A 21,961-nucleotide genomic window follows, 5' to 3' on the forward strand; every position below is an offset into this window, starting at 1 on the left:
CTCATCAGGGAAATTAAAGTCAAATGAAATGCCAATATACATGCCATGAGAATGGCTAAAATTACAAAGATTGCAAGGGCGCCTGGGTAGTTCAGTCCATTAAGCGCCTGACTTCTGCTCAGGTCTTGATCTTGTGGTTCACAGATTCGAGCCCTGCATCTGGCTCTGTGCTAACAGCTCAGAGCCTGGAACCTGCTTCAGATTCTGTGTCTCCCTCTCTCTGCCCTTGCCCAGCTCATGCTCTGTCTCTTTCTCTCTCTCTCAAAAATAAATAAACATTTAAAAAATTATAAAGTTTGGTTGATAATGCCAAATGCTGGTGAAGATGTGATCAAATGGAGTGTTACATACTTTCTATGGGAAAAGTGCCAGTTTCTTAAAATGTCAGTGACCATATGTCGGTCATTCCATTCCATGTGCTTAACCAAGAGAAATGAAGACATATCCAAAGTCTTGTACACAGATGTTGATAGCAGTTTTATTCACAGAAGCCTCTAACTTGAACAGCCCAAATGTTCCTGGGAAGTTGAAAGAACAGTCAGCATGCGGTATATATGATGGAATTCTACTCAGCAATATAAAGGAATGAATTACTGATGCGTACACAACATGGATGAGTCTCAAAATGCTCACTGAGCTCTTGTTAGTATACGAAGTCAGGTTAGCATTTCCCAGATGGTCTTGAGGCTCTTGTTTTAGCAGATCATCACCTTGGTTTGTTTCAGAGCAGAAGCCCTGTCTCATCCTCTTCTGTGGCCGGGTTTCAGTTTCAGTTAAGTTCCAAAGCCTTTGCTCTGCTGTGTTGGGTCTACTGTGATTGTGCCAGTCAGGAAGGAGTCTGAGATTTGGGCGGGATTTAAATCACTCCACTCAGTAATGCTCCATGCAGGCACTTGTGGAACATTCCCAGGACAGACCGTATGCTTGGACACAAAACAATTCTCAGTAAATTTAAAAGAATTAAAGTCATGCAAAATGTGTTCTTTGACCCCGATGATAATAAATTAGAAATAAACAACAATAAGAAATCTGGGAAGTTCCTACATATTTGGAGATTAACATGCTTATAAATAACTCATGGGTCAAAGAAGATATTACAAGGAAAATTGGGAAATATTTTGAATTGAATTAAAACAAAAATGTGGGCATATCACAACTTATAGAATGCAGCTAAAGCAGTACTTAGAGAAAAGTTTATAGCTTTAAACATCCATACCCAAAAAGAAAGTTCTCAAATTAGTAACCTAAACTTCACCTTAAGAAACCAGGAAAAGAAGGGTGCCTGGGTGACTCAGTGGGTTAAGTGTCCAACTTCAGCTCAGGTCATGATCTCACGGTCCATGGGTTCGAGCCCCACATCAGGCTGTGTGCTGACAGCTCAGAGCCTGGAGCCTGCTTCAGATTCTGTGTCTCCCTCTCTCTGCTCCTCCCCCATTTATGCTCTGTCCCTCTCTGTCACTCAAAAAAAAAAAAAAAGTTAAAAAAAATTAACAGAAAGAAACTAGAAAAAGAGAGGCATCTGAATGGTTCAGTCAGTTGTGTCGGACTCATGACTTCAGCTCAGGTCATGATATCCCAGTTCTTGAGATCAAGCCCTGCTTCGGACTCTGTGCTGACAGTGCAGAGCCTGCTTAGGATTCTCTCCTCCCTCTCTCTCTGCTCCTCCTCTGCTTACATGTGCTCTCTCTCTCAAAATAAAACAAATACACATTAGAAAAAAAAGGCGGGGGGGCGGGGGGGAGAAACCAGAAGAAGAAAAGCTTCTACCTGAGCAAGCAGAAGAAAGGAGATACAAAATATTTTTATATTTTTGAAGAAGACAAAAAAATAGAGACAATTCATGAAGCCAAAGTCATTTTTTTGAAAAGATCAACAGATTAACAAATCTGTAGCATGGCTAATGGGGGGAAAGATGAGAAGAAAAAAATTAATAAGGTTGGGAAAAATAGAGGAGAGGACACCATTATTGATCCTATAGGAAATGAAAGAATTACAAGGTGATATTTTAAAAGCTCATGCCAACAAATTACAAAACTCAGGTGACATGGACAGATTCAAAGAAAGATCCAAATTACTCAAACTATCTCAAGAAGAGATAGAAAAATCTGAATTGTGCTATAATAAAGATATTTAATTTATAATTTAAAAATCTTTTCACAAAGAAAAGCCCAGGACCACCTGATGGCTTCACTAGTAATTTCCATCACATATTAAAGAAAAAATAATTTTGAGTTCTTTGAAAACTCTTTCAGAAAATTGAGGAGGAAGGAACACTTTCCAGTTCATTCTATAAGCCAAGTGTTACTCTAATATCGAAGCCAAGACTCTGTAAGGAAATTACAAAAGAAGTCTGTCATGAATACAGACACGAAAATCCTTAATTATATTTTGGTAAATGGAATATAGAAACATAGAAAAATGATTATACATTGCAACCAAGTGGGGTTTATTCTAGGAATCCCAGGTGGTATTAGCATTTGAAAATCAATGTCATGCAGCATATTAATAAATGATAAAACAACATGATCATCTCAGTAGAGGCAGAAAAAGCATTTGAAAAAGTTCGTTCAACACTATTCATGATTTTAAAGAAACGCTTGGCAAGTTAAGACAAGAAGCAAACTTACTTAACCTAATAAAGGACATCTATGAAAACTCTCCGGCTCGTATATTCCATGCTGGAAGGCTTAGTGCTTTCCCTCCCAAGAACACGGAAACCATGCCTGCTTTCACTGCTTCTGTTCAACATTGTACTGGAGATTCTAGCCAGTGCTAGAAAAAAAAATTTTTTTTTTAAGATGGGAAGTTCAGAGTTGTGTGGCAGAACTGAAAGCCCTGGAGATAAAGTCATCTTGGGAATCATTGAATTAAGGATCCTACCTAGCCACAGGGGCACCTGGGTGGCTGGTTCCATTAAGCATCCAACTCTTGATTTTGTCTCAGGTTATGATCTGATGGTTCATGAGAGAGGGATTAAAGCTCCGTGTCAGGCTCTGTGCATGGAGCCTGCTTGGGATTCTCCCTCTCCTGCTTTCTCTTCCCCTCTTCCTCTAATGCACACTCTCACTCACTCTCTCTCTCTCTCAAAATAAATACATAATTAAAAAACATAGGGGGAGAAAAAAAAAAGAACCTGACCCAGCCACAACACGAGACTGCCATAAAACAAGGAAGGCCGGGGATGGACGATTCTGGAACCACCCTTCATTATTCCTCCCTCATCTATCTGTTCTGTTATGTGCCTGGTTCATGGTCTGTCTTCTCTTCTGCTTTACCTGTCCTGCCAGACACATTTGATGCTCCCACTTGTGGATGTTGAGTTCATGTGTTCCTGTCTTCTAGGTTTCACCTCTGTCTCTGTGGACTGGTTAAATGATCCTGTGAAGGACTCTCTTGGGTGCACGCCCCTGGGATTCCTTTCTTCTTCCACGTATCTTAGCCCCATGTCCTGTCTTTGGGAGTAGTCCTCCCCAGGTCTGATCTGCCCAGTGGTGCTCGGTTCAGGCTCCTTGAAAAATAACAGTGATAGCCACAGATGAACAGGAAGGTCTTCTGATCGTCTTCTGTGGAAGACATATTCTTCAGTGGTTTCCATCATAAATAGTTTTGCCATGTGCAATTGGGTTTCTGAAACAGAAAGCACCTTTGGTGTGCGTATAGTAATGGCAACACCATTTGTAACAGAATCCGTAGAGCTAGGATCATTAGCAAATCAAATAATTCTTACATGGAAGATTTTAACAAATGCTAGGTAAAGGGGTGCCTGAGTGATCAGGTTGGCTGAGTGTCTAACTCTTGATCTCGGCTCAGGTCGTGATCTCAGTTTGTGAGATCGAGTCCTACTTCGGGCTCTGTGCTGACAGCTCAGAGCCTGCTCGGGATTCTCTCTCCCTCTCTATGCCCCTCCCCTGCCTGTGTTCTCTCTCTCTCTCTCTCTCTCTCTCTGTCCCAAAATAAATAAATAAACACTAAAAAACCCAATTGCTAAGTAAACTATATATGACAAAACGTGGTAAATTAGAAGTCTTCTATTCCACATTTTCAGTTGATTAAAAAGTATGCATCTGATCTAGCTCAAATTCAAAACAAATCATTCAGTAGATTCATTATTTGGAGAATCCTAGTGTTTTCAGATTTTCCATAGTCTGTATTGTTTCTGGTCTTTCTATTCTGTTGTTGTTTTGACCTACTCTTTTCTCCTTACCAAAACCTTTTGTGTAAATGCCAGCGGAGCTTAGGGCATCTCATTCCATCTGGAAACTGCTGCATATAGCAGACAATGGGAATTTGAATAAAAAAAACTAAAAGCTTTGAGTTTGTTTTCAAATGTGAATTGCTATTCAAAAATGAGGCCCATGAGAGAAAATGGAACGAGAGAAAGTTTTGGGTTTTTTTTTTTTTAAAGAAAAGTTGCTTCACACTGTTTCGTTCCCTTTGAAGAACTTTTTATCTCATTTAAGACTGCTTCAATAACCTAATTTTGACTCGAGTGGTGAAACCTGTTATAAGTGTTAGCTGTCAGCAATTAGCTGTATAAAATATACATATTTTAATTGTGACAACATACTACTGTTATAGAATTTTCTGTGTATATATATATATATATATATATATATATATATGTAAAGAATTAGATGGTTAAAAGAAATGGTGTTCTATATTTACCTATTCTCTGTGAAACAAATAAATGACTGAAAAAGACAGCCAAGTTTGTAGGACCGGCAGCAATTCCAAAGTGAAATTTTTTCATCTTGTAAACTGACTGCAAGGATGTCGGCTGACTTGTTCCTTCCGTGGCTCCTGCTGGCCACGTGACTTCTAGTTCATTTCTCTCCCCTTGAAAACATGTCCCCATTGGGGCACCCGGGTGGCTCAGTCGGTTAAGTGTCCGACTTCAGCTCAGGTCATGATCTCACAGTTCATGGGCTCGAGCGTTGCACTGGGCTCTGTGCTGACAGCTAGCTCAGAGCCTGGAGTCTGCTTCAGATTCTGTGTCTCCCTCTCTCTCTGTCCCTCCCCCCTCATGCTCTGTCTCTGTCTCTCAAAATAAGTAAATGTAAAAAAAAATTAAAAAAAAGAAAATACATCCCCATTAAAGGGTAGGCTTTACATTCTATTCCTTTTTCTTTACCGTCATCAGCTACATGATGTTAGCTTTGGACCTGGAGAACCCACTGGCTTGCCACGAAAACACAATTCTGAAACATTGCCGGTGGCTCCTGGGTCCTCACACAGTTGTAACTGGTCAGCAGTTTCTTACCTTCTTAGAGGGTGCCGATTCATTTCACTGTCCTGTTATTGCTGTTGAATTACTGAAAAAAAATTCTCAAGCTACAAGGAAGGAAGAGTGCCATCGGGGTATATTTGTGTCATTAAGTGTCAGTGGGTAACAAACAAGACAAAGAAAGACTCAAACAAAGCATTTACTGTCATTTACACCTTTGTCCTCCTGTCTGTTATGAGTCATGCCGATTCATGTAATTTTAAATAAGTTTTTTTTAGGCCAGTTTTAAGGTAGCCAAAGACCCAACATAAATAGAACCATTTTCTCTCAGTTACTTTTTGATGAGGTAGAGAAATCGCTCCACACTTTTACCATTTGGAATTTTGTCTTTGAATGAGGTTAAGCAGCAGAAGTAAAATCCTAGAATTATATTTAAATGTTTCAATAGACCCTACTGTGGTAATTAATCAATTCCAAATGACAACATCCAGAGAATATGTATACGTCTTTGACTTTGAAAAACAAAACTAAACAACAACAGCAGAACAAGTCAAAGAAATTTTACCTTTTATCTTTAAATGCTTAATGTAAGAGGAGTAAGCAAAGCTTTTTCCTTGTAATATTCGTCAATGACTAACCTTTTCTGTAGAAGAAAAATAAGCCCCAAAAATCTCCTGAGGACATTGGGCCAGAAAATATGTCATTTTTTTTCTGTATTTGACTGATTCGAAGGGTTATTAATTATGAAATAGTAACATTATTATTTTTTAGTACCTCAGTTGTTTTATTGACTTCCTGGCCAAGGATTCGATAGCCTTGACTTCTTTCATTCATTTATAAAAAACATTTTATGAATACCTGCTCTATACCAGCCATTGTTGTTGATTCTAGGAGTTCAGAGATTATTAAGACATGTTTGTAGCTTGTATGATAGGCCAGCGCATAAAGTGTTTGATTTAGTAAGTGATGTAGCTGCCGGTGGAATAAGTAGGTCAGGGAGAGAATCCAGAGGAGAGACTTCTGAGCCCCGCCATGAGTGAGGCATTTATCAGCAATTACGGAATCTTTGTGTAACTACACATTTCTGAGATGTCTTCTTGTTTAGATGTTATGGTAATGGGTTTAGTAAGGTCATTAAGTATAAGGTCAGGTAGACAATTCAGTTTTATTTTCATGTATCAGCATACAACAAATAGAAAATAGACTTTGAAAAAGATGTCATTGTACGAAAAAGCTTCACATACCTAAGAATAAATCTAACAAAAAATGGCAAGGCCTCAGTTTTGAAAACTGGAAAATAGTGAGGCACCTGTTGGCTCAATCGGTTAAAGGCCCAACAGTTAATTATGATCTGGGTCATGATCCCAGTGTTGTGGGATTAAGCCCTGCATCAGGCTCCGCACTGAGCCTAGAGCCTGCTTAAGCTTCTCTCTCTCTCTCTCTCTCTCTTGCTCCCTCTACTCCTTTCCCACATTCACGCACGCTCTCTCTTTAAAATTAAAAAAATTATAAAAACTGGTAGACATTATCAAACCAAGAAGACCTAAAGAAATTGGAGGATTCAAAGACTCGAGGTTATAAACATGTCAGTTCTCCCCACATTAATCTATAAAAGCAACACAGTTCTAAAAATCAAAATGTTTGTAGTGTTTTGTTTTTCTTTTCGGTGAGGTAAAAGAAAGAGAGAAACTGACAGCTGATTCGAAAATGTATATGAAAATGCAAAGGGCTCAGAATTACTCTGGCGATCTGGAAGAAAAGCACAACTGGAGAACTTGTATGACCAGATATTGAGGCTAATGTCCAGCTACCGTAATTAGTACAGCAAGGTTTGGGCGCCGGGATGATCAGTGTTACAGACGAGAGCCCGAAGCAGACTCACACATCCATGATCAATCTGAGTCATGTCAAAGGAAATCCTGCCTTTGCAGCAGGGAAAGAAAGATCGGTTCAAGAAATGCCACAGTGTCAGTTGGATGGCCACATGGAAAAAAATAAAAAGAAAAAAAAAGAAGCTTGCCTCTCATTTTACCCCATTCACAAAATCACTTCCAGGACTGTCGAAGTACAAACGATAGGTAAAACGATAAAACTCTCAGAAGAAAATGCAGACTATTTTGATAGTTGGAACCAAGTAAAGATTTTCTAAATAGGAAATAAAAAGGCATTAAAAAAGAAAGCAAGTATTGTCAAATTTAAAATTGACATTTTATAAAATAAAATAAAAACTTGTTTCTAAAATTAAAATTAAAAAAAGTAAACTGGTTTGTTAAAAGAGGCCAGTAGCAAATGGCCTTCAGATTGGGAGAAGACATTTGTTACTCAGCTATTGAACCAAAACTCTGCATCCAGAACAGATCAGGAACTTTTACAAACCATTAAAGACGGACACCAGAAATATTGTTTTATATCAATTTATGGTCATCTCTCACAAAAGGATTATAGATATAATCAATCAATGTGTTAATTGGTTTTCCCTGTTAAGTATATTAGTTCCTACTGAGTCTTTAGTCAACCACAGATACAACCATCTGTCTCTTCCATTTATACCTGTCTGCCTGCCCGTCTTGGTCAATCGATCGATCGATCGATCTGAACATACTTGAAGGACAGTTTCTCACAGTTTATCTAAATATGTATTAAATACAAAAATATATGCTGAATTGTATATTTCTATACAAATGTATGCTTGTTATAATGTGAATTGTACATGTTGAATTACTCAGGATATAATAACACAAGAATACTAGAGAAAGAGCGGTAACTTATGACCCTACTTGACAGTGACATGCCTGCTTTCTTATTCATAGAGCCCTGATTTTATTTAGGGCGGCATTAGACACATTTTTAAAACTGCAGTCTCTCACCGTGCACATGGAGCTTACCTTTTAATGCGGCTCCAGTGAATGACGTGCAAACAGCAGAATTAATTTGCTATTGACAAAAACTTGCAGGAGTACCCTTAACAGGGTGTTCAGCTCCGCTAATACGAACCCTGTGCCCTTCTCCCTTTGCCCTCCACCCTTTGCCCTTCCCTTCCCAGATGTTCAGAGCTGCAGAAGCCATTTTGCAACTGTTATGGGAAGGTTGAATCGCAGAGTCCTTAACCCTGACATCTTTGAACGGCCAATGCAGCAGCCTCTTTCTGAACTTGTGGCCCAGGAGAATGGAAGGGGCCGCCGTTGTTGAAGCCATGCCTGGTTACTTGGCTTTTCTCTTACATGGAGCTGAAGTAATGACTGCCTGAGGCACCATACAAGGAAAACACAAAACCCCCCCCCACCTCTTTTAAACCTCTCCTTCCTTCTTAAACTCTCAGCCTTCACAGAAACACACCAGCCCCTTGTTGCTCCTAATTTGGCCACCAAGGTTTACTCTTAGGTTTTTTTGAAGCCAGAGTTACACAATAAAGGAGTGTTGTTGTTATTTTTCTTAACACTAGAATGGAATGGGGAATGATGTATGAGGAAGCAGAATCTTTTGTAGCTATAGCAACTGAGAACACTGTTTTTATACAAGCTAAGTATTTTACAAGACTTCATTTTTTTGTTGCTGTTAAATTGCTGAAGGAAAATGGAGTGGGGCCTTGCGTTTTCGGTCAGTATAATCTAAAATGACCTGCATTTCATTTCCTTGTATTAGTTATTATTTACTTTGAATGTGTCTTACCATTTAGGTATGAAGGGTCTTTTTATGTGTTTTAAATTGTTTTCTATTTTGATTATAGAAGATCATTCTGGGTTTTTTCTGGAAGGTATTCTGTTTTTCTTTTTATAAACTTTGAATACATAAAGCTGTTAGTTTTTATTTTAAATTATCAATATTCAAAATTTCAAAAGTTATTATTCACCTTAATAGTCAGTCTGTACCGAAGTAAAATAAGAACCTAAGACCAACTTCCTATGAAAATCTGTCTTAAAAGTACTAAATAAACCAGGTCTTCCCTCCTTGATTTACCTCCTCCTATCTTCTTCCCCCTTTGCTTTTGCCAATCATTTTATTCATCCTGAAGGATTTAATGCATATTTTATCCTGCACATCTTGTTGATAAATTAATAACTAAGATACAAAAGAATTATAAATCATATTTCCTTTTATTTGCTAGCTCGTGATCTAGATGAATAAACAAAGTTCACACATTTGAAACACATATTACAGAGAAAAACAGTGTGCTGTGAAAATAGATGTTAAGTCCTTGAACATCAAGAGAAGGAAGGCATTATTGTCAGTTGTGGGATTAAAGAACACGTGAGAGAGAGAAGAGGAGACTTGAGTCAGCCTTGAAGATGATCTGTTTGGTTGAAGGGAAAAACGAAGGGGCTTTCCAGAGAGCGGGAAGAGCAAAAGACTGAAGAATCAAGCACAGACATGGCTTGTTTGGGAAGTGGCGATGATGGTAGAGTGTAGGGAGTGCTGGCCGCTAGTGACAAATCGAGGAGCTTTTTGCATAAGGTCTGATGTGAAAAGCATTGAAGGAGAAAGAGCCTTGAAACCCACATCTTGAGTTAGAAACAAAAGAAAACAAAGTGGGCTGGAGTGTGCCCCCTTCAATAATTCCTTAATAAGTTGACTTGGCCACAATACGACTACCTGTAGATCAATAATCGTAGAACTCGGATCATTGAACTTGGAAGCGGATGACTTAGTGTTATTAGGGTTGCGCTCTTTGGATTTTATAAAGAAATCCTTACGCTAAATCTCGTGCCATAATGTAGACTTCACTGTGAGAAACAGAAACTGGAATGAATGTACTGTTGGGTAGCAGTCGTAAGTGGCCATATGCATTTTGGTTCTCATCCAGTGAAACTGGCTGACCTTCACTGAAAATTTTTGCTCCTAGAGATATAAAGCTTATTATTAAGCTGAATAAATGCATTTGAACTGGGAAGGAAGCATTTTAGGGCTCATTTCCCCCAATATTCATTGATGTTTTGTCTCATCCTAGCAATTACCAAAAGGTAACCTGAAAGAGGGCATGCTGTACAGGCTGGAAAAAAAGAAGTATCACAACCTACCCATGAAGCAGAATAATAAGTAATATGGAGTGGCCAGCGGTAGGATGATTGTCGCATTAACTGACGATTGTCTCAGAATTAAACCAGGGAAAGAAAGACAAATGAGGGACGCCCGGGTGGCTCAGTCGGTTAAGCTTCTGACTTTGGCTCAGGTCACGATCTCATAGTTGTTAGTTTGAGCCCTGCATTGGACTCTGTGCTGACAGCTGGGAGCCTGGAGCCTGCTTCGGATTCAGCCTCCATCTCTCTCTGCCCCTCCCCCACTGGCCCTCTGTCTCTCTCGAAAATAAGTAAACAATAAAAAAAAAAAGAGGAAAACCTGCACTATAAATATAAGGTGCTGTTTCCATGTTATTGATATGGATATTTTTCATTACCAGATGTAAGAATATTTCTTCCTGCCTATAAGCGAGCATCTGGCCAGGGCAAGGATAATAATACATCATCTTTAATTTTGTATGTGATAGAAAACATCAGATTCAACATGATTACATATGTGTCATAGAGAATTTGGCATTGTTAAATGTTGAAAATCGTTTATTCGGCACATCTCAAACCTAGTTGCATATACTTGGTTTGTCTTGTTTTTTCCTTTGGCTTAGTATTTCTTTTTTTTTTTTAATTTCTTTAATGGTTTTTTTAAATTTATTTTTGAGAGACAGAGACAGTGAAAACAGGGGAGGGTAAGAGAGAGAGGGAGATACAGAACCGGAAGCAGGCTCCAGGCTCTGAGCTAGCTGTCTGCACAGAGCCTGACACGGGGCTCGAACCCATGAACCGTGAGATCATGACCTGAGCCAGACGCTCAACTGACTGAGCCACCCAGGTGCCCCGAGGCTTAGTATTTCTTGAGCCCCTAGATGTGCCCCTAGATGTGCCAGACAGTGTGCTAAATTGTTGGGCTACATGAGGGAATGCAAGGTTACATCCCAGTGAGTGAGGCAAATCTTAAAATGAGCCCTAAAGGAATAAGTAAGTTGTATAGTGTACTTGAAGGTTTTATATTCTATGGTAAAAAGGAACAGCAAAACAAGGAAAGGGAGACTGGGAAGGCTGGGGGGGAGGGGCTGCAATTTAAAATAGGGTCATCAGCGAGCCTTTAGTACCAAATGACGTTTAAGCAGAAACTTAAGACTTTGCGAAAGAAGCCATGTGAACATCTGAGGAGAAGCTCCCAGACCCCAAGGCGAGAGCATCTTTGGCCTGTCACTGGCCCAGCAAGGAGACAGGCGGTCTGCATTGGTGGTGGTGGTGGTGGTGGTAGAAAGTGGTAGAGATGAGTCGAGAAGGGCACCCGGGATTAGATCTCATGAGGCCTCATGGAATGTGGCGTAGTCTTTGGCTTTTAATTTTTTTTAATAGTAACAGCTTTATTAAGATATAATTCACATACTAACAATTAATTCATTGTAAGTGTCCTATTTAATGGTTTTTAATCTACACACTTCAGTAACCATCCCCACAATTAAAAAAATTTAATGTTTATTTATTTTTGAGAGAGGGAGAGAGATAAAGTGAGAGCAGGGGAGGGGCTGAGAGAGAGGGAGATACAGAATCCGAAGCAGGCTCCAGGCTCTGAGCTGTCAGCACAGAGCCCGACACGGGGCTCAAGTTCATGAACCGAGAGATCATGATCTGCATCAATGTCAGAAGCTTAACCGACTAAGTCACCCAGGTGCCCCGGCCCATTTTAAAACTGAGTAAAATTGAGGACAGCTGCCCATTTCTTACTTAGCCATAAGCGGTCTTTATGTATTCTTGAATTCAAATCCTTTATCAGATATGTGGTTTGCAGATATTTTCGCCTCTTCCGCACACACCTATGTTTTAAAAAAATCTTGTTGAATAAATATTTGAATGTTCAAAATCATATTTCCATTACAATGTTATTATCGAATTCGGATTTAGTTAATTATATACCCATATTAATTTTCCTGACTTAGACTATTAAAGATAAGTCAATAAATGGGTAGAGCTTTCATTATCTTACTGTCTTTAAATTCAACATGATGATTAGGAGGGGGTGTTTAAAACCTGCCATTTTAATGAAATGGACGAATTAGAAAACCATGGAATAGCATTAGTTTTCTGTTTAAAAAATATATTTGATTTTTAAATCTTACAGATGGAAAAAGTAGAAGCCGATCTAACTCGATCCAAGTCTCTTCGTGAGAAACAGTCCAAGGAGTTTTCATGGCAGCTGGAGGAGGTCAAACAGCGATACGAGCAGCAGGTCGGTCTTTTGTTTTGATGATGCCATTGAACTTTTAAGTGCGTGTATGATCTTTTTTAAAAACCTTACTGTATCATGGCCACTGGCTGGCTCCGTCGGTGGAGCATGTGATTCTTGATCTCAGGGTTGTGTGAGCCCCACATTGGGTAGAGATTACTTAAAAAGAAAATCTTTTTTTTTAAAGTTTATTTATTTTGAGAGAGAGAGAGAGAGTGAGGTAGAGGCAGAGAGAGAAGGACAGAGAGGATTCCAAGGAGGCTCCATACTGTCAGCGCAGAGGCCGATGCGGGGCTCAAACTCACGTATCGTGAGATTGTGACCTGAGCCGAAATCAAGAGTCAGACACAACCAATTTAGCCACCCAGGTGCCCCAACAATAAAATCTTAAAAAATGTCATTATGTCATAAAAGCCCTGCCTGAAGAAAATTTTCCTTTGAATGTTATTACCAATGTATGGAAGTCATTTAAAATAAGATCTGTTTCGGTAAAATCCAGAAACGGAAGTTTCACTCTTCACAAAAGTCTCTCCCAACCGTTTATTCATCTGCATGTTTAACTGAAACATTTATTGGGGTTCTTGAGTCCTATTCCTGTCAGGGCCTAAGTCTGAACTTGCTCATTTATTTGAGAAGTAGTTTTGGTCCCGCTGTCCCGACTCTGGACAGAGCAGTGAGCAGAACTGACACAGAGCACATGCTCCGCTTGTGGGCCGCCAGCCCATTCATAAAAAAAAACAAACAAAACCAAACGGATGAAATAATTCTGAAGAGTGATTTATGAAGGGGCAAGGAGGCCTTGTTGGGGAGCGTTGGGAGGGGGATTACCAGCACTGACAGGTGGTCAGGGAAGCCCTCGGAGCACGGAACTTTGTGCTCAGCACCTTGAAAACTAGGACTGAGCCAGCCGTGAAGTCTCTGGAAGAAGAGTATTATGACTGGGGGAGCAGTGAGTGCAAGGATCTGATGAGAGCAAGCTGGGAGCGCTCGAGGAACAAAAAGTGACAGGGAGGGGGTATCTGGGTGGCTCAGGAGGTTAAGCATCCCACTTCGGTTCAGGTCATGATCTCGCAGTTCATGAGTTTTGAGCCCATGTCAGGTTCTGAGCTCATGGTGTATGTAGAGCCTGCTTTGGATTCTCTGCTTCCTCTCCCTCTCTTTCTCTCTCTCAAACATAAATAAATATTTTTTTTAAAATGACAGGAGAGGCTGGTTCAGCATGCATGTAGGAAGGAAGCTTCTAGCTAGGAGATGGGGTGAGAATTTGGCTAGGACCAGGACGTCTGGAACTGTGTCTTTTCTAAAAATGTATTCCCACTAATTCTTGGAATACTTAAGATGGCTATTAATTTTTACTTATTTGTCTAATTTGCTTGCCCAATTTCCTTAACATCTGGAAAAAATGTTAATTAGCTTAATCACTAAGTTAAGAAAAGTTTTTTCTAAAGACAGTATTTGAACCTTTTTATTCTGAAAACCTCAATAATTTTTTTTCATTATTGTATTTTCAATTCCTTATTAAGTGGGCACTACATCAAAAACTAATTAATCCCTTGTGATTACTGGATTTTAATCCTTCTCCTAAGTGATAGCAATTAGAGGCTTAGTCAAGTCCCATGAAAAGGAAGTCTGATCTGGCATGTGACCTTACTCTTGTTCTGTTGTTTTTACTGTTTTAATCTTAAAATGTGGGTAAAAATACCTGAGTTACTTTCACAGTGATGGTGTAAAGGCAAAAGGGTTCTAAAGACAGAAGTTTGCAAATTGGCCCTTCTTTGTTATTACCATGATCTGCATTGTCCCGCTCCATTCCATCTGTGGAGAATCATGCCCATCCTTCAAGACTCACTTCCTGCTGCAACACTTCCCTAAAAGTGTTTCATGACCTTTTGGGCCCAGGCCCATTTCTTCCTTCTCTGAAATTAGGGCATTAATCACCTCATTATCCTGTACACTTAGATCAGCTCTTATAAAATATCATCTTGAGCTCTTTTTATCTAGAATGGGGTATAAGAAATGGTCTCTTATATTTCTTCCAGCCTCGGTTACATTAGGTTTCTGTGATTGAGCTCATAATAGAAATATAGTATGGAATTTATTAGTGTTTAAGTGATTTGGATGGGAAGTGGGATTAAGAAGGAAACTTAATAGCCAAATAGAAATAAGCATATTAAGAAAGGGCAAGAAGCGTTGCATATTGTCGTGTTCTAGTTACAAGTTATAATGGAGGTGATTTTTGGATTAAAAATGATATTAGAAGCAGAAATAATAACAAGAACACTCGTAGTTCCTCTAAGTAAACTGGTGGAGTAACATGGGAGACAGACACAGATATGACTCAGAAACTGTTGTGTTTCACGATGAGTGTAGGAGGTGGACACATTTTCTTTGAGAGTTTAAGAAATTATGTTTTCATTTTGGTGATAATTGTGTAGGTGATGAATTTATAATCAGAAGGAGCCAAGTGATTTCAGTGCCTAATTTGCATTATTTTGTGATTGTTTTGGCACAGCTCTGGCTTTTCAAAGTTATACACAGAAGAAAAACCACCATGGAAAATTTACTTTACTAAATCTTATTTTAAGTAAAAAAAAAAAAAAAAAAGGAATAATACAACAAATGTGATCGGCAAAGAGTGTCTCTGTTATAAAATTAATAAATTTATAACAAATAAAAATAATTAGCATTTAAATTAAGTAATTTGCACAAATCATACAAAAATTGTTAATGTCCCAATAAATGACCTGGCAAAGGACAGAAGCAGATAAGAAATGAATAAACGACAGTGTAGAAACATCTACAGCCTTGGTGTTAATAAAAATGCAAATTAGAATTAACAATGATTTACTATCTAAAGTTGGCAAAAGTTTAGTGAAATTTGTACTTTCATACATTGCTGATGGCATATTAAATTAGTGGAGCCTTTTTGGAGAGGATTTGGCACTACCTACCAAGAGTCATAAAAAGTGTTTACACTCACTGGGCAATTATCAATCTCAGACAGAAATATTCAAATAATAATGTTAATTATTTTTTAGGTGATGGAGTCTTGGTTGGTTCTTTTTCTATATTCCCTACTTTCCACATCACGATAGTGTCTTTTTTAATGTGACACTTGTGTTTTTAGTTTACAAATAAACTTACATAAACTCATTTGAAAGAATGTTAAGTTTCAGAGTCTTTTCTCTGAACCATAGTTTTAAAAATCTACCAAAGTTTATTCTTTGTATAGTCTTGCTTAAAAATGCTTACTTAGAGGGACTATTTAATTTTTTAAGGAATGACGCTATGAATAGAAACTACATGCTATGGCATTAATTTTCTGTATTTCACTTTCATGACAAAGGGACAAATGATACAAGTGGAAGGCAAATGCGTAACGGGAATAAAAAATCCTCACACGAGGATCTTTCAGGTCTTAGCGATTTCACCCATTTTATTCTTCCTGAATCTATAGGCCTGTTTATTAGACTTGGTGTTGAGAATGAAGATCCCAGGCAGTAACTCATTAGGGAAACACAAAGGCAGGAATCTGAACTAGTAGATTTTAGGAGAATATTTATCGATGTGATAATATACCAACTTTTACAAACCCTTTCCAGCAGAAAATTCTATTAACTGGAACAGTATCCCCTCAGACCGCTCCAAATTGTTAAGATTTTTACTGGGAAAGTTTATCTTGAGAAATGATAAGCGTATATACAGTTGTGGTCTCTACGAGCTAGTGCAAGTTCACTAAAAACGAAGCCTATTAAACTAAGTTCATTTCCTTCTTTGAACAGGGCAGGGGGCGGCGCGCCAGGCTGGTAGATAAAGAAAGGGGAATAGGAGTAATATAACGGCCTTCACTGAGGCATCTCCCTCACAAAGGCAGGATGGGAAAATATGGTTTAGATATCGGTGCGTTTATGTGGTTAAGTGAGAGTGCAGAGGGTCATCCCTGAATGAGGAGTGTCAATCTGAAATGAGATTTCTAAGTGCGTCAGTCACTGGATGATGATGAAGAGGTGACGCCCCCTGTGTCCATAGAGCCCAGAGGAGTAGTTAACATGCAGGATATGAAAATGAGTTCTCTGAAGCTTCAAACAGCTGAAATTAAGATGATTAAATTTATTGGGATTGAATATAAAATCCTATGCTTAGATTTAAAAAGTTATCTGGAAAAAGTACAAGGCAGGGTTTGGGGGGTAATGGAAGGGGGGGTAGAAAATGTGGGGTAGAAAAGGGACAGCATGGAAGACAGAAAAAATGCCTAGGAGGATGGGGACAATGGTCCTAGTACATTGTTTACATAACAGGTCACACAAGGAATAAGTCAGTTCTGGTCACCACATCTTATGTAGGACACTGATAGACAGACATGTTCAAAAGGAAGTCTCCAGAATATAGAAAGGCTTGGAACCATCTCAGCGGAAATTTGCCAAAGAGAAGACAAGACTAAGGACAATAGCATATCTATTTTTTTTAATGTTTATGTATTTTTGAGAGAGAGACAGAGACAGAGCATAAGCAGGGGAGGGGCAGAGAGAGGAGACACAGAATCCGAAGCAGGCTCCAGACTCTGAGCTGTCAGCACAGAGCCTGACGCAGGGCTCGAACTCACAAACCATGAGATCATGACCTGAGCCGAAGCCAGATGCTTAACTTACTGAGCCTCCCAGGTGCCCCCAGATCTATTTATTTTTAAATCCAAGGTCTGCCCTACAGGAAATATGAGGACTGGTCAGTGTGGTAATATCCGGTAGCCAGGAGTCAGCAGGACCTGCTCCGGGCCACAGACCACTTCCACATGCTCCATGCGAACTGAGCCAGGTCCCACCTCCCAGGAGCCTGGGGAGGCAGAGGCCGTTACTTGTCACCCCCTCTTCCGGCTGTACAGACTCAAGCACATCCTCTTAGGTCCCCTGCCTGGGGTCCCACACACTTAACAGATGACAGAGTCAGAGCCGAGCCAGAGCCATGCCTCTAACCTCCACTCCAACCCAACGGCCCTTGTGGTTCGGGGGGCGGGGGGCAGAGGCTGACCCATGTGGTGGTGGTTCTGTGGGGCATATTCCGAGTCATTTCGAAGTTGTTCTTTCCTAATGAAGCATTCAGATGTGGCATGTCTCGTGAGAACATAAGCTCCCCAGCCTGAGCACGTGGAGGTGGCTGTCGCGAGTGTTGTAGAGGGACACTGCCATTGGGGGCTGTCCCACCATTACGGTCCCCTCCAAATCCAGTGGCCGGTGACCTTCTGTTCTTTTGCCCGATTAGACCTCAGCCCATCTGTGCATCTCTTGACCAATGTAGACAGCTCTTGTAGATGAGTCAGCAACACCACTGACTCCCTGACTCACGTACCTGTCTCCCTGAACTTCCTTATTTCGGGTTCCTGCCAACATTCAAGTCCAAGTGTGACGATTCTTCTATCACCTTCTCTCCCTTTCCTACAACACATGAAATCGTGAATCTTATGGTCATAGCGCTTCAACTGGAAGATGTCGATATGCTCTTCCCTCGGGCCCTTGTTTCTCAAACTGGGGTTGGGGATTCCTGGGGTAGTGAGCCAGGACCAGGGCGTATGTGAAAGTGCACATCAGCTTCCTGGAAGGTTGAGTCCTTCATGATTCTGTGGGAAAGTGAAGCAGTTTTACTGTTGAGGGAACCATCATATTAAAACAAACATAGACTTTCCTGTTTTGTAAAATGAAAAGTCCTCATGAATTTTAAAGATAAAATAGGACGTTTCAAAGAAACTTCCAGTTTGCAGGGGCTGCTTCAGGCTCTGCCCTCAGATCCCTCAGGGCAGTGCTACTCATTTTCACTGCTGCTGGGGGTACTTTCGGTGGGAAAGTTGTAGAAGCACTTACCTCATCCTCGCTTCTTACAAGGAGAGCCTTGACATCCAGAGGAAATGAATGACTTGCACTTGCGGGGCCTCAGTTTCCTTATTTGACTTCCATTTTTGAGTCCCTCCCGTACAGAAAACACCAGGCCAGGAACTGTAATGAAGTGAAAAAAGCAAAGTGGTATTTTAAAACACTTGAGCCAGAATGCAGGCATAACGTGGGCAGATGGGGAGAGAAAAACATCAAACACATGGGCTAAACACTCACACAAATATCCTGCAAAGCTCGAGCTTTCATCAAGACTTCCTGCTTCTTTCCTGTATAACCCATTGGAACAAAAAGACAATTCTAATTGTCTGCACAACCCTCATTCAGGCTGGAAACAAACAGCAAACCAGGCATGCTAGGATTTCCTGAACTATGGAAATGGTTTTTTTTGGCAATCCCATCAGATCATTCTTTCGTCTTATATTTTATATCTTCTCTTTTCACTACAAACCCTTTAATGGGAAATGTAGTTCAACAGACGAACAAGTGGTCAAGTTCTCGGGAAAAAATAAATCGTTGTTGTTGACAATTATTAAAAAGAACACCAAAGGGCCAACCGCTTCCACGTCACTATTATTTGAAACTTAAAAATATTTTGGTAGCAAAGAGAATAAAAAGATGAGACAAATTATACAAGATAAGTAGTTGGGAGGATTTTAAATTGGTTGAGACTTTCAGTTAGCAGATAGCATGCGATTCCCAGCCCTACCCCACCCCACCCCCGCAAATATTGGATTTTTAGTTATCTTGATTTTTTTTAGATGACATTGGACTATTTAGCCTGACTGGAGAAGGATACAGTACGAAGCGAGCCGTGGAGGGCAGAGAGGGAGGGCACAGACCGGTCACGGTGGCCCCCCCCCGCCATGGTGGAGGGGCATGTGGGGAACCCTAGCACAGGGATGGGGTGTTGGCGTCAGAGGGGAGGGGCAGGTCTCTGCTGTGACTCGTGAGAAGAGGGAAGACAGATACACAGAAGTCTGTATGTCTGCATAAAAGAAATAAGGACGCTCTTCTTTCTAGAGGTTTTCCTTCGTGAGATAGGAGGAGACACGGTTTGCTGAGACCGTAGGAGTTACACAGGCAGGTGGGCAGATAGAAGTGGGGAGTGTTTGCGGGGGGTCTGGGGGGCTCTGTTGGTTGAGCATCTGGCTTCAGCTCAGGTCATGATCTCACGGTTCGTGGGTTAGAGCCCTGTGTCAGGCTCTGTGCTGACAGCTTAGAGCCTGGAGCCTCCTTCTGATTCTGTGTCTCCCTCTCTTTCTGACCCTCCCCTACTTATGCTCTGTCTCCTTATCCTTGGGGGGCGCCTGGGTGGCTCAGTCAGCCGAGCGTCTGGCTTCGGCTCAGGTCATGATCTCACAGTTCATGGGTTTGAGCCCCGCATCAGGCTCTGGTGCTGACAGCTAGCTCAGAGCCTGGAGCCTGTCTTTGGATTCTGTGTCTCCTTCTCTCTCAGACCCTCCCCTGCTCACACTGTCTTTCTCTCTCTCTCTCTCTCAGAAGTAAATAAAACATTAAAAAAATTTTTAATGGATTTCCATAGGATTTCTTGCTTTCCCAACATGCATGTACTTCATCGTACCTCAGGTCTGCTCTGTCATTCTCTTTGTCTCCTTCTTGCTCACTTTATCTTACACTTTTTAAGTCTTTTGGCTTGGCTTGGCTTGGCTTTTCTAGTTTCTAATCAATAATTTTTGAGCCTTACCTATGTATCAACCACCCTGCGCTCTCTGCAGTAGTCGATGGAGAGGCATTCTTGATCCGGTATTGCTGCAAGGCACAGGTCGGTCCGACAGGCCAAGGGCAAGGCCCCAGATTCCTGGACCCCAGGCTGTGACGCCGCAGAGGCTGGGCCTGTGTGTCCGGGTCAAGCGTTGGGAACCTGGGTCCACAGAATGGGCGTCGGTGCTTAGTGAAAGGTATGCACAGCGGGCCTCTTCTTCCTTTCGGTTTGCTTATTTGTTTGGCACTTTCCTCATCTCAGTTAAGACAAATGGCCCTTTTATTGGGAGCAGGAATGAAGAGGGCGTTGGTGGACACACTTGTTTTCAGTAACTGGAATGTGAAGCATGTATATTTCATTTCAGAGATACTTCATTTGAAAAACGTTTCCTAGATAGTAACTATGTGGCTGACTGAGGATCCCCATTCTCTCGATCCCTTAGAAGTCTAAAAGAGAGGCAGTGACTTTCCAGCCATTCATTATTTAACACATGTTTATTGAGCAACTACTTTGTGCTAAACACTCTTCCAGGCGCTTAGGATGTGGCAGGGAACAAAATAATCCCTGCTCTTTTGGTAGAAGAGACAACAACACCTCTCTCTCTCTTTATCTCTCTCTTTCTTCCTCTCTCAAAATGTAAGGTAATGATAATTGGTATGAAATAAGGCAAAATAAGGTGCTTGAGTGACGGGGGCATCATATATAGAGTTGTTTCATAGAAAGTGTTATTTTAGATAATGTCAGTGAAAGGCCATAAAGAAGTGATACTCTCTCCGTTAAAGAAATAAATTAAAACCTGCATGAAGGGAGGAAGGAGACCATACAAAACTTGAGGCGAGGAGGGAATATTTTGTGCAGAGGGGATGGGCTCATGTGGCTGGCATGGAGTGTGTGACGGAGAGAGCGTTAGGAGCCGAGGTGAGCTGTGGGCGCTCATGCCATGTCCAGTGGACTGGGTGGGAAGCTTCGGGTTCATTCTGAGCGATGGAGAGCCGTTGGAACATTCGAGCAAAATCGGATCTGCTTCGTAGGAAGCCTTCTCTAGCTGCTGTGTGGAGTCCTGATCGTAGGGGAGGCACGGAGGCCAGCTGGGAGATGAGAGCAGTGGTCCGGTGCGGTGGGGGCGCCGGCACGTGGTCGGACTTGGCTGTGTTTTGCAGGAAGGACTTGTTAATGGATGCGGAATGGAGTGTGAGGGGAAGAGGGAACTCAAACATGACCCTTCCGTTTCCCAGCTCAACAACCAGGTGAATGGTGGTGACAGGCACAGACTCATGAGTAGAGAGAGAACAGAAAGGAGGTCCCAGGGCTGAGCCCACAACCACCACAATGCTTGGAGGTGGGGAAGAGGTGGAGGAAATACAGAGACCGGGAAGGAGCAGCCAGGAAGGCCACAGGGAAACTCGGGAGGTCTGGTTTCCCACAAACCATGTGCAGTGAGCACTTCAGGAAGACGTGAGCGGCCCCTTGTTTCAGATGTTGCCAGGCGGGGAAGTTAGCTGGAGATGGAGAACTGGCCGAAGGACTTGGCGAGAAGGTCTTTCACCACCTCGTTCAAGGCCAGTTTCAGTGGAATTTGGGAACAAAAGCCTGAGTGATGGGGCTGGAGAGAGAATCGGTCGTGAGTACCCCTTTTGGGGGATTTCAAAAGAAGGAAGCTGAGCAATGAGGTGGTAGCCTAAGGGACATGCAGGGGCAATAGAAAGTTTTTAGAAAATGAGAGAAGTACGAAGGTCCATTTGCCAATGACCGTGGTCCATCGGAGAAGACTGTTGGTGATGCAGCCCCTGGTGGGATCCGTGTGGGAGCAAGTGCTTGATTGGGCACGAGGCGATGGCACCAGAAAGGGGGGTCTCCTGAGGTGGCAACAGGGACGGCCACCGTTCG

At 41.3% G+C, this 21,961-nt stretch overlaps 1 protein-coding gene across 1 annotated transcript in view; it reads left to right on the forward strand.

The window, feature by feature from the left end:
- Window positions 1-21,961, forward strand: part of CEP112 (centrosomal protein 112) — a 408,254-nt gene that overhangs the window by 164,371 nt on the left and 221,922 nt on the right. The window contains exon 19 of the mRNA XM_029927075.1: window positions 12,365-12,472. Within this exon, the coding sequence (XP_029782935.1) occupies window positions 12,365-12,472 (108 nt within the window). The remainder of the gene's footprint in view (window positions 1-12,364; window positions 12,473-21,961) is intronic.

The sequence above is a fragment of the Suricata suricatta genome, chromosome 17 (genome assembly GCF_006229205.1).
Source record: "Suricata suricatta isolate VVHF042 chromosome 17, meerkat_22Aug2017_6uvM2_HiC, whole genome shotgun sequence".
In the NCBI taxonomy this organism is placed as follows: domain Eukaryota; kingdom Metazoa; phylum Chordata; class Mammalia; order Carnivora; family Herpestidae; genus Suricata; species Suricata suricatta.